This window comes from Ambystoma mexicanum, chromosome 8 (assembly GCF_040938575.1).
Source record: "Ambystoma mexicanum isolate Mex_15411 chromosome 8, UKY_AmexF1_1, whole genome shotgun sequence".
NCBI lineage: Eukaryota > Metazoa > Chordata > Amphibia > Caudata > Ambystomatidae > Ambystoma > Ambystoma mexicanum.
The window spans coordinates 495,526,069-495,538,914 of record NC_090929.1 but is presented as its reverse complement, the minus strand read 5'-3'; the positions used below and the strand labels follow the sequence as shown (position 1 = coordinate 495,538,914).

At 42.5% G+C, this 12,846-nt stretch overlaps 1 protein-coding gene across 6 annotated transcripts in view; it reads left to right on the top strand.

Annotated features, from left to right (window-relative positions):
• LOC138472139 (cyclin-dependent kinase 11B-like) overlaps positions 1–12,846 on the top strand; it is a 945,042-nt gene that overhangs the window by 118,737 nt on the left and 813,459 nt on the right. For 5 of the 6 annotated variants that reach the window (XM_069610151.1, XM_069610152.1, XM_069610149.1 and 2 more), the window contains exons 2-3: positions 2,310–2,435; positions 4,744–4,859. In XM_069610151.1, the coding sequence (XP_069466252.1) occupies positions 2,325–2,435; positions 4,744–4,859 (227 nt within the window). In that variant the 5' untranslated portion in view covers positions 2,310–2,324. Of the gene's footprint in view, positions 1–2,307; positions 2,436–3,811; positions 3,988–4,743; positions 4,860–12,846 lie in introns of those variants that run through there. The other variant, XM_069610150.1, reaches the window with a different exon arrangement.

Below are 12,846 nucleotides of genomic sequence, written 5' to 3'. Positions count from 1 at the left end.
GGATCTGTTGGTGTTTGGGCATGGAAGTTAGTGAGGGAAGAACGTAGAGAGCTTGCCACTTTTTTTTTGTGATGTAACCAAGCCTTGGTTTTTTACACTATTTCAATGTGACACAATATAAAAATACAGTACAGCCATTTCAATTCAGACTTCAATTCCACTTAACAAACTATTTAGAACAGTATATACAGTCGGGTAAATAAAAAAAGAATATAAACAATTCTTTCAATAACAGAAGAACAGCAGCAAGAAGACACAAGGAAATAAAAAAAACACAACCCTAAAGAATAAGTTCGAGAGAGAGAAAATTGAGTTCACATTCCTCACAGGAGGGAAATTTACCAGAATTCCTGTGGAATAAACCCTGTCTGCTGCAGAACTCTTACCACATTGTGTTAATTTCTTCTTGTGTCCTGAGATCATTCTTTCCCGAAACGTATTTGATGAAAGACAAAAACGGTCACTAGTCTTGATGAAAGGGGCCAAATGTTGTACCCTGCTGTCCCAGGTCCTCCGGCAAAACCTCAGTAGGTGAGCCTGTCCTTATCAGGTTAAAACGCAGTCTGAGGAAGTTCTTCCTAGTTTTAACATCAGGGAACTTCGTAAGATATCTAGCCAAATAGCCGTGTTTTTTTTTTTTACCATACATAGAAAATGAGGTAGGGATAGAAGAAGCCCTCATGTTGTCACTTGTAGTAATCCAGTCCCTTAATGAAAGGGCTTTTTTTAACCTTTATAGGATTAGTGAGCAGTGTATGTTTGTTGTGATCACAGTAAAGTAAGATCACTTAAGGTATATGAAGAGTCAAGATTTAGATGGACGTAAAGATCTTCAAAAAGCGTGTTATCAATGGGGTCTGCAATTGATCTAAACAAGGGAAGGAGATTCCAATCCATTTGCATCTTTAGAGATCTTAAGCCCAACTCATACCTCAGTACAACCATTTGTAGGCTTTTGGGCAAACCCAACACCTGCTTCCAGATCACGGCTTCAATTTTCTGCCAGTCAATTGACTATAGTAGTGGTTTAGCCTCTATACCATAAAGTAAAACTGGTACCACCTTTGCCACATAGAATCTAATTAATCTTCACTTGGCACGACTTTTTTAAAGGTATGGTGCGCCAGCGCAAGTTCCCAATACTGTGTGCCATTGGCCCCTTCAGTTCCCTTGCAGGGTTTGAAATTGAGATTCGGTGTGCAGGAGCTAAAACCAGCTCCTTGATGTTCGGCATCACCCTGGAGGCAGGAGCCGCAAAGGGGACCAAGAGCTAACAGATATGCTCATTTAACATTTTGACCATTTTGTATGAACCATTGTGTTTAAATGGGATCTGCGTGAAATGACAGTTTAAAAGTCCGACCACCAAAAGTCTTAATTCCCACCCTCCCTCCCCCCATTTGTTTGCACATATATATGTGAGGGGAGACCCCCACACCTTAAGCCTATACATTTTATATTACCTTTACCCCCCCCCCCCACATATTTCTATGCGAACAAATGAGGGTCAGACTTTTGGTGCTCAGACCGTTTAACCTCTGTCATTTTGGTCATATTAGATGTGTTCTAATTCTTCTTTATTAACATTCTCAAATACTCAGTTAATGTCACACTTACATGTTTGGAAGGCACCAGTTGGCCCTGTGAGCCAAAAGTAGTTCCTGATAGCTATTGGTTTCAAGTTAACCAGGCTCTCCTAGGTTAGCAGCAGGAGCTAAATAGCTCCCAGCTCCCCTCAATGTCGAACCCTGCTTATATAATCCATGTCCCTTACTGTGCCCACCACAGTGCTAATTTTCTCATTAGAGTCCAAGGCATCCTGCAGTGGCAGCCATCCACTACCGTTACTATATTTTGATGCTTAATTCATCTACGTTTCATGCAATATTCTCTCGGATGTCCTGCTCCTCTGTCATTGCAAGTTCTGCTTCATCTTGGTGATATGTGGTCTCCACATTCCTGTCACTATTTACATTCCCACCTGGTGTGGAGGGTTCGCAACTTGAAGATTATTTAAAATATTCCACGTTATCTGCTTCTTCTCAGACTAATACTTTTCCTGCTGAAACACTTTGTTTATCCCCCTTGATGTTTTTACAGGAGGACCAATGTGCACAAGTATTTGCAAAACTACACAATACTGACTAATGCTTCCTAACTGAGCAGAAAGTTTACTGTCGATCGAAGAGTGTTACATCATTACCGAACGTTTTAATGGTTGCACAACATGGTTTGCTGCTGTGAAGTTTAAATTGATTCCTTTGTTTTAATGAAACCTGTTAATTATTTTCTACGTTTTGTGTCCTTAGTGTGTTCTACTTCAAATGGGGGATGAGAAAGACAACTGGAAAGTGAAAACGTTAGATGAGATACTTCAAGAAAAGAAACGCCGCAGGGAACAGGAAGAAAAAGGCGAGATAAAGCACACGAAAAACGTAAGAAATGCTCCCACCAAAAAATTAATTCTGTATTCCATTTAGTGCAGAGACTTTTTGTCGGCCTTATTGAATGTGCTGGTACTTCAGCATGTAACCATTGTTGCCCAGTGAGCAATTTCTTACCATGGTTCTAAGCTTCATGACGTGCTTTGTCATTCGCCTGTTTTAGTGTATGCAGTGCAACAGCATTTAATAACTGTTTTTTGGCATGAAAACTTTGCCACAGTATTTAAATGTGTTTCGTTCAATGGCTCTTTGCCCAGTGTTGTGCTTTCCATCTAGCTGTCCTAAAGTCCTTCTATTTGTATCACTCTGATGGGCCTTGATAGGTGTTCATCTTGTCCTTTCCAGTTGTCTTACGTGAAACATAAATTAACCTTTTTCTGATCACACCTACAAAAGCTGCTTGCTCGCATTATAGCGCATTACAAAATCCCAATAAAATAAGTAAATAAAGCTATCATTCAGCCTGCTTTTAAGCACTAATTTTAACTTCATCACGAGAACTTAGTGTTTTTCTAAGTTAAGACAATGTAGCAAAATGGTTAAACCTACATTAATTTAACTCCACTTGAATATTCACCCTCTCCAAAAGAAATTAATTTGTTAAAGCATTTGAGTTCCTATTTTCTGTTAACTACTGGAGCTTGATGGTTGGCCATTTTTCTACCCTGTGGAATAACTCAGGCACGTGTTGACAACGGGGAAGGTGTTATTTGTCCCGCAGCTATCTGTGACACTACCCAGCAGCACCCTCACAGGACAATTAAGTGCTTTAAGGGTGTGCTGAAGCGGATTGTTAAAGTTTTATACACATTCCAATTTGAGATATGTGGTTAAGTTTTCAGGCCGGAATCCTGCTTCTAATGCTTCTAATTCTTTAAATTAACCAATTTTGTGGTTTCCTACAACCGAATGGTGTTTTCTTGCAATTTATAGATAATTATGGAATACTGGGTAGCGTAGAAACAAAAAGTAGCACGAATGTGGGCTTTTAAGCAACATGTTTTGTTTGGTTATCGTTATTAGTTTGGAAAGGGAGCACTTTACTTATTTCTCATTTGAACGCTGGAGGGTGGTTTCCGACAAGCTGCCTTTCGTTTTCTGTGAAGCTCAGCTGTTAAAATCACTACTCAATTGCTCTAAATGTTCTATAAACGTATGTTGAAAATGACTGTGCTTGTTTCTTTGACCATTCCTATCAAAGTAATCTCATACGTCTCTGTGAAGTGCGTAGGTGCCCTTTAATTTCACCTTTTGTCTGAGGGTCCTTAACTTTGTACCGTTCCAACCCATATGAATTTGAGCTTTTTCATCAGCATGCGGTTAATGTATTCATTTATTTTTAAAGCACTCCGTGCCCTTTTTTACAGGGCCTCTGGGCACTCCACAGACACTGTCCTCCGTTTCTGGAGGGCTGGACTCCCCTCTAAGGAGGGGAAGGGAACCGGTACGGGGAAAAGGCAGTCAGATGATGCTTACTCCTATCCCCAGTAAAGACGATAACGAAAAACAAACCCCGAAGAAAATTATCCTTCCCTCTGACAAAGTAGGTTTGAAGCAAAGTAAAGTTTTTAGCCATAACATAACTAATTCATAATATTGTGTATGAGATTTTGGCTGCCAGAATTGAGTGTATGGAATGCATATTTTGTTTAAAAATCAAATTTTCAGGAGGAAAGTGGTCTTGGACTTGTCCAAGCAAGGCTTGTAGCTTGCTCTGCAACCTGTTTATGATGTAGTACGTTTAAAAAAAAAACGTAGTTTTATTCAGAGTACTTATTTGCATACTTAGTGTTTATTCATGGCAAACATATATTTTTTTGTGAACGCCATTTTTAAGATCTTGTTTTATTGGAGGAAATTACTTTTACTGTAGTATGTTTTCAAATATGGATGACCGGTTTAGTTCATGGTTGAAAATGGTTCTCTGTGCTATAAAATCTAATCTGATAACTCATTCTGGCAGTGATTCTTATTAGATTTATCTTTTCACTAAATGTAATTTCAATACATTAATTACATTTGTTTTTCCTTCATACAAAGGTTCCCTTTCCGCCATTTTTCATGAAATTTCATTAAGTAAAAGTCTGATGCAAAGCCTAACCCCCCTTTTTTTAAAATTTAAAATCAATCTTTTGTGCAAATATTTGTAAGGTGCTCAACAAGAAACATTTGTAAAGCTTTATTTCAATGTATGTTAAGTTTCTAAAACCTAAAGATGTATGCTTTAATGCTAAATTATTTTGATGCTTAGTGTACACAAGGAATGTAATCATTTGTTTTCCCTTTTTATGCATTTCAGTCTGATGATCGGGATTCTAAAAGGGATTCTTTGGAAGAGGGTGAGCTGAGAGATCATAAAATGGAAATCACCATCAGGAATTCTCCGTACAGGAGGGAGGATTCTCTAGAAGATAGGTAGGACAAAGAAGTGAATTTGATGGGAGTGTAATATGGACACAAGTGAGAAAAGGAATGGGCTGTGATCACTTGTCCCCTTAGCCTAATGGTATATCAAGATGCGTTTCCTCCTAGTTCATATTTCCGACTTGGTAGCTCAAGGGTGCTTGTAGCTACCAGGATCGATAAGGCAACACAAGTATTATGACATGGAGGGTCCTCCTTGGTCTACAAAGCCATTGAGCAAGGTCTTCCAGCTTTCCAATAATTCGAATGTTAATGCGGATTACAAAAGTTGACAGTTGCATGCATTATCCTCATGCTAATCTTCTTTTAGGACAGAAATGAAAGATTGACCATTCAAATAAAGAGTTAAGCAGTTTAATTCCTCTTCCAACCTAGTGTGGTCAGCGTATGCTTTTCAGTCGTGTTTGCCCTGGTCTATATAACCTTTAGCAGGTTGCTCCGTGACACTTTGAATCTTGTAAGAATCACTGCCCTGGAATGGAATATTTTCAAGAAGTATTGCTCGACATGCTTCATGGTTAGAAAAAGGACAGTTTTGAGTTTGTAGACTTTACCAGCATGCACTATTCAGCAATACAGTCACACTGTTTGACATGCTCACCACTCCAATACAAGGCATCAAATAAGCAGTGTTGCATAGCGATTTGGTATCTAATTCTGCAGGTTTGCTAATAATTAAATTGACACTTGTTTAGCACAGCTGGCAATTTAAATTACTCTGTTCAATGAAAACACAGCTCCACTTTTACCCTTAGTACTTCCTTCCTCTTTATCTATAACCCAATACAAAACCTAGAAGAACTCTTCGAGGACGACAACCCGAAACCTACACCTCAACAAGATCAGAAGACGACCCTAACAAGGAAAGCCAAACTAAACCACACCTCCAAACTACACTGCAATCTAATAAACACAAGATCCATGTCAAAACACTCTACAGAGATCTTCGACCTACTCGATGACAATGGTATTGACATCCTATTCATCACAGAAACTTGGCTGGACAACAACTACAAAATCACACTCCAAAGCTGCCTGCCAGCAAACTTCAAATGCCTACAAACAAACAGGAAAAACAAAAGAGGAGGAGGCATCGCGATAGCCTTCAAAGAACACCTTACAATAAGAACAGACGAACCACTCAACATCCTCAACTGCGAATCCATGGTCATACACCTAACAGCGAGCCCAAAAACCAACATCACATTCATCCTGGTGTACAGACCTCCAACTTATGATGCATCCTTCGTCGACAACTTCATAGAAGCCATCACCAACATAGCCATCCACCACGAACATCTAATCATCCTGGGGGACTTTAACATCTGGTTCGAAGACGATCACGCCAACTCCCAAAACTCACTGACTGAACAACTCACCACCATGAAACTACAACTAGTAAAAGGGGCAGGACACACTCTGGATGCAAATTTCGCTGAGGAAAAACTCATCACCACTGCACCACCAATACAAATACTATGGAGCAACCATCTCATCATCCCATTCATAATCACTCTGCCTACGCAAGTTTCAATCCAACCCCCTAAACTCTCACCCACCACAAAAAGAAACTGGAAAGACGTCAAAGAAAGCAACCTATTCGAACAACTGGAGTTAACCAAACCGTCAACAGAACTAGAGCTAGCTGATCTAGACGGGAAAGCAGAGATATTACACAAATGGATTGCAGATACAATTGGCAGGATAGCCCCGGAAAAACCGTTTACACAATCAAAAAAGAGAAATGGCTAAGTGGTTCACCCCACTATTAAGCACCATGAAAAAGGAAAACAGAGATGGAACTTGAATGGAGAAAACATTACAACCAAGACAAACACTGTTCTGGAAGCAAATCCGTGCATACAAGAAGGAAATTCTAAAAGCAAAGAGAAGGCACTATGATGACAGAATCACAAAGGCCACCAACACACAAAAAGAAATGTTTCACATCATTAAAGAAATGAGAAACCCACCAGGCTGTTTCAACACCCCAACCCCCTCGGAGAAACTCTGCAATGACCTTGCAGACCATCCAAAATCAGTGACATCCGACAAACCATCCAACAGAGGCCAGCCAACAGCAACATACAACAAAACAAACCTACCTCAGAACCCCAACAAAAACTCAATAACTTTCCTGAAATATCAGCAGAGGCATTCGCAATGCTGGTAAAACACAGCAAGAAAGCGGGTTCACCGATGGATCCCTGTCCCCCGGACATCTACAAATCAATCCTCGCACAAGGAACGCCAGCAGAATACTACAGAAACCTTCTAAATCTATCACTAGCAACAGGAACCGTACCAAGGATCTTCAAATCAGCTTACATCAAACCACTTCTGAAAAACACAAGCGGCGATGTAGATGACCTCCAACTACAGACCAATCTCTAACATCCCCTTCCCGGCAAAACTCCTCGAAACCTACGTATACAAACTAACGCAAGAATACGTTGAAAAACACCAGCTGCTAGACCAAGCTCAAGTCGGCTTCAGACCCACAAGAGGTACAGAAACAGCACTACTATCGATCTGGGACGACCTAAAAACAAACGCAGACTCCAACACATCAGCCCTTATTCTGCTCGACCTCTCCACAGCCTTCAACACAGTTAGCCATGACACCCTAACCAAAAGACTAGAAGGCATAGGCATAACCGACACAGCGCCACGCTGGACTAAATCATTCCTAGCAGACAGAACAGAAACGTTTGGATTAAACCCTTCAAATCCACCCCACGAGTTAACGACTATGGAGTGCCACAAGGATCCTCACTATCACCACTGTACTTCAACATCTACCAAACCCCAGTTATCAGAATCTTCAAGAAACACATCACATGCTACAACTACGCAGACGATACTCGAATCATCTACAGCCGATCATTCAAACCTAACCGACTGTCTAAAAGAAGTCTACAACTGGATGAATACCAACAACCTGAAAATCAACCCAGGAAAATCAGAAATCATGATCATATCCAAAGACCAAGAGAAGGAAAACACCATCCCGTGGCCAACGGATATGGGAATCGCACCATCACCATCTAAGGTAGTAAAAAATCTTGGAGTCCTGATGGACAACACCCTAACCTTAGAACCGCAAATAAATGCAACAGTCAAGAAATGCTTCTTCCTCCTCCACACGGCAAGAAAAATGCTACCTTTCCTTTCCTTCACACACAAAATACTCACTATCGTTGGCCTCATGTCAAGTATCGACTATGCAAACAGCCTCTACCTAGGAATACCACAATACCTACTAAAGAAGCTACAACGGATCCAAAACACAGCAGCCAGACTACTCCTCAAACTATCCAGAAGAGACCATATCACCCTTGCCCTAAAAACACTACACTGGCTCCCAGTAAAACACCGTATCACCTTCAAAACAATGTGCATAACTCACAGGACAATCTGCGGACAAGGAGCAGAATTCCTTCAAAAGAAAATAATCTACAAGCCAACGAGACCCCTCAGGTCAATCAACAAAATCCGCCTGGAACTAAAACCTTACATCAAGAAAAAACTTGGAGGCACCGCCTTCTACCACTTAGCTGCAAAAACCTGGAACAACATCCCAAAAGAAATAAGGAACACCAAAGATCACCGTAAATTCAGAAAATTACTAAAAACCTGGCTCTTCAATACCAGAGACTAAAACCGAAACAGTAAGACAAACGACTAAATGGGAAAGGACACTGACAAGCCCCAGAACCGACTGATAAGCACTCAGGGCACCGGGAGGGGTGACGTCAGACAGAGAGGTACACATGCGAGACCCATGGAGGCAACTACCCCAGCCTATCCTTACCATCCCCTACCGCCCTATAGCTACAACTAGGTACCACTGTGTTGTGGAACTGGCGAGATACCACCAATCACCTCACTAACTGAGATATGGACACTGGCAGGTGCACTAGCCATGTGGGTGGGGGTGAGGAACGTGCAAGGTTGTTGAAGGAACAGGTGGAAGAGGCAGCGAGATGCTCAAGGGGCCTCGAATACAAAACGAGCACGAACCTCCAGAGACGCATGGTGCCCAAGCTCCTCATCAAGCGAGATTACGCGAGCCCAACGGGTCAACCAAGGATAGAGATGCCAACTAACCGATACCACTAACAATTTCCTCCTCTGCATACACCTCTCAAACTCCAAACCAAACGCAACCACAAACCTCCAGCACAACAAACCGCACAAACTTCACCACACTGCAACAACAAAACAATAAACGCACATAGACTCGCACATCAGTACACGACGACTACCGGCCGCATACACCCCAGGCCCAGCCGACGTACCCACCGGGCTGAGGCAGTCAACAGTACATCACTGCTCTCTTGCACTTTTCCAGCCTCCACCCACTAACTCACCCGCCCTCTCTCTTTCAGAGCCGCAAGAGCACCAGGGGATCCCTCCGGTGGTGATAGTGCGCAGTACAAATGTCCTTTAACATTAACATATTTACTGCAAGTTCAAAGGGCTAATGCAGAGCGAGTGCAGCAGTAATCCTCTGCTCTATTCTTAAGTATCAAAGGTCTGTGTGGGTTTGCTAGCCAAGAAAGTTTGGTTCTTGTAAACATAATTGCAAACCAGAAGTAAATCGGGTGATACTTTTATCAACTACATTCAGTTTGGCAAAGTGTTGTCGTTTTTTTTTAAAGACACTCCTACAATTCCATTCCTAAACATTTAAGTGATTACATGATGCATTATTACAGTATTTCTACTGTAAAACTGTTTTTTCCACGTTTTTCAGTAAAGTATAATTTAAATCTCAGTGACGACTGCATTCCATTTTGTTGGGGAAGGTGTATCTTATTGAGTGAACACTTTTGATTGCACAACCATATGCTTTTGATGGGAAAACCTAGTTGTGTGGCCTGCTTGTTGCATACATTTGTGCATCTCATGCTCAACTCATGAGCTGATCCGAAACTCCTCGACATTCTATTTTATCACCCTGTTGCTTTATTCCAGCTACCCTGAAAGTGATGTCGGCAAAATACAGTATTCCACCTAGTTCTCTTCCTGCTATGTCATCTACTCTTAGTCCCTTACTATCTTTGCTTTTAAATAGTGAATACACAAATCTTACTAAATGTTTCCGCAATGTAGTAATCCATAGATCTATTCAGTCTGTACATCTACCGACCTGCAATACCATACACTGAAGTTAGTTTCCTGAGCTTGCTTTGCTCAATGATTGATTGCATTCTAGATTTGCATATGGGGTTGAGATCTTACCAATCAAGGGTCTGGAACCACAAGTGAAATTTGCAAGCAGCTGCCCAAATTTCGTGGAGGCCCACTACTCCTCTGCCTGGCCTTTACCTTGTCCATGGAGGTGGGGGCCTCAGAGCGAGTCTTCACTGGAGTGCCTCACCTTGAATTCGCCTCCTTACAATCCCCCAAGTCACTGCCCCTTCACCTGCACACCACCTGGCCCTCCTCTATGCACTGGAAGTCGTTTTTTCCAATTTTGGACAGATGCGATTTCAGACAAATGCCATGTATTTTTAAGGGCCACATGAATTGTGCAAAACCTTGTTCCCTCAAAAACAAAGAAACAAAAAAGAATCTGCACCCCAGATGGCGGTTCAGAGTGCTAAAAGTGAGAAATACTGCTTTTGTGGTCTTGCAGGGTTGGAATACTGTGATTGGGCCCATCTGGCTTGGGCTTGAGGGCTGTTACCAGCCCTGCCCTCCTGTGAAAGTGGTAATTGAACACTATATTGAAAACAGTTGATATCAATGACTAGCAAGTGCCCTCTTGTCCACCTCAAGTTGACAATTGCCTTGCATGCTGCAATGCCCTATGTACTGTCTCCAGTTATAACTTTCCTTTAACATTGAACTTTTTGTTTTAACTTTTCCTTACACAGTAAGGAAAAGCATACAGTAAATGGGACACTGTGCTATGCAACACCAACTCCACCCAGCTGCACAGAGCCTTGCACTGAAAACCTTTTTTTTTTTTTAAATCAATTTTTGTTGGTTTTTAAGGGCAACAGAGCTTTATACAACATGTCAACATTTGGGCATATGCCCAACATAACTCCAAAAACAAACCATGATTCCCTGATGTATTCACCCCCCCCCTCCACTCCCCCAAACCCATTGTCTCGGGACACAGACAGCTTGTCCATACCAGACCTCCTTGGACGGCTCCGACCCGGCTTAAAACCGTCAGTGGTTAACCGACTGTCATGATTCCTGCCCCTCATGTCCCCAGCCCTCCAAGATGTCAGGCTGGAACCAGGTCACGATCACCTACATGGCCCTCAAGGGCCTCTCCATCCCTCCAAAGACCCACTTGGAGTCAGACTTGGCGCTTGTGGCACCAGACTCACTCACTCTCATAGGATAACATTGGGGATTGGACTTGTAGTGCATTGATGGGGACAAGATGGATGCCCCCACATATTTCGGTTCCCAGAACTGCATGTGCGGTCTAGTCTTTTGGGTGTGGTTCAGCCCAGAGACACCTGGGATACCCAGAGACTATTTAAGCCACACCCAGGCTGAGAAACATGCTTTGCGTTTTCTGCACCTGCAGCGTGACACTCACCGTGTTCGGATCGGTCTCCAGTAGGCCTGCATCTTTCTTCTGCGCTCGGCTCCTGCAAGAACAAGAACACAGTTAGGAACAGCTTTACCTTGCGGCGCTTCTGCCCATCATTCATCGCTCCTTCTGTTCTGCGGGCATCTTCGGCGGTGTCATTCCCATCCCGGCACGCCACTTCCCAAGAAAAGAATTTTAAATACTGTACGAGCTTCAAACGCTTACCTGAATCCCAGCCGCTCTGGGGAACTCTGTCTCTGGAAATTCTCATCCATCTGCAAGAAGGAAAAGACACTCCAGTTTAGCGTGGAAACGTCTAGAGGCGCTGCATACCGCGCTTACCCACTGCATTTCTTCATAACCGGCATCCACGTTGAAAACGTCGCGGCACCTAAAAGACACAGAAAAAGAACTGTTTGTTTTATTATTTAAATAGCTCAAAAGACCCAGGGGTATTCGGGCGCGAAGGCAACAAGAGGGATTGTTCAGCTTAGGTTAAAGGTTACAGATTAAACATAGAGGTACAGCTACGGTTACAATGGTGTAGGCATGTAATGTCAAGGAGTCACAAAGTATTTACAGTAAATTTACAATAAGACAGGAGTGACATATAAGGAAAGCAGAACGGATATACAAAATATACATGAGATCTCAGATGACAGTAGGGTGAGGTTAGGCATCATGTTCTTTTAGCTGTTGGATCAGATTAGATCTGATTTGCCGGTAGGGGAGATCTTCCCTTAGGGCAGGGGGAAGGGAGTTCCAATATTGTGCTGCTTTGACAGTGAAGCTGCTCCCACCAGATTTAGTGAGTTTGAATCTGGGTACTAGTAAAAGGTTGGAGTTGGCTTTGCTTAAGGGGCGAGAGGCTGTTTGTCTGGTGAATCTGTCTATAAGGTATTGCGGGGCTGCTTGGTTAAGGCATTTGTGTGTAAGGGAAGCTGTTTTAAGGAGGATTTTGTCTTTTGTGGAAAGCCAGTTAGTAGATCTCCTAAGGTCTGATGTGGGCGTTTTTAGGGAAGGTTAGGGCGGCTCTCAGGGCGTTCTTTTGAAGTGTCTGTATTTTGGCGGTGATGTGTTTGTTGTTACCTACGTAGAGGGCGCTGCAGTAATCAAGTTTCGACAGGATTAGTGCTCTTGCTAGTGTGACACAGTTAGTAGGAGAGAGGAAGGGCTTGGCTGCTCTAATTAACTTGCAGGTGTAGGAGGTGGCTGAGGCCATGGCACTCACTTGTTTACCAAAGGGTAAGCGTGGAGTCTATATAGAAGCCGAGGGTTTTAACTACTTTGGCCACCGTAATGTTATTGTCAATTATGAAGGAGTCATAGTTGGGGCCTAGTTTTTTGATGTTGGATGAGGTGCCTAGGATGAGGAGTTCAGTTTTGTCATCATTCAGGCATGGACCGTGAGAG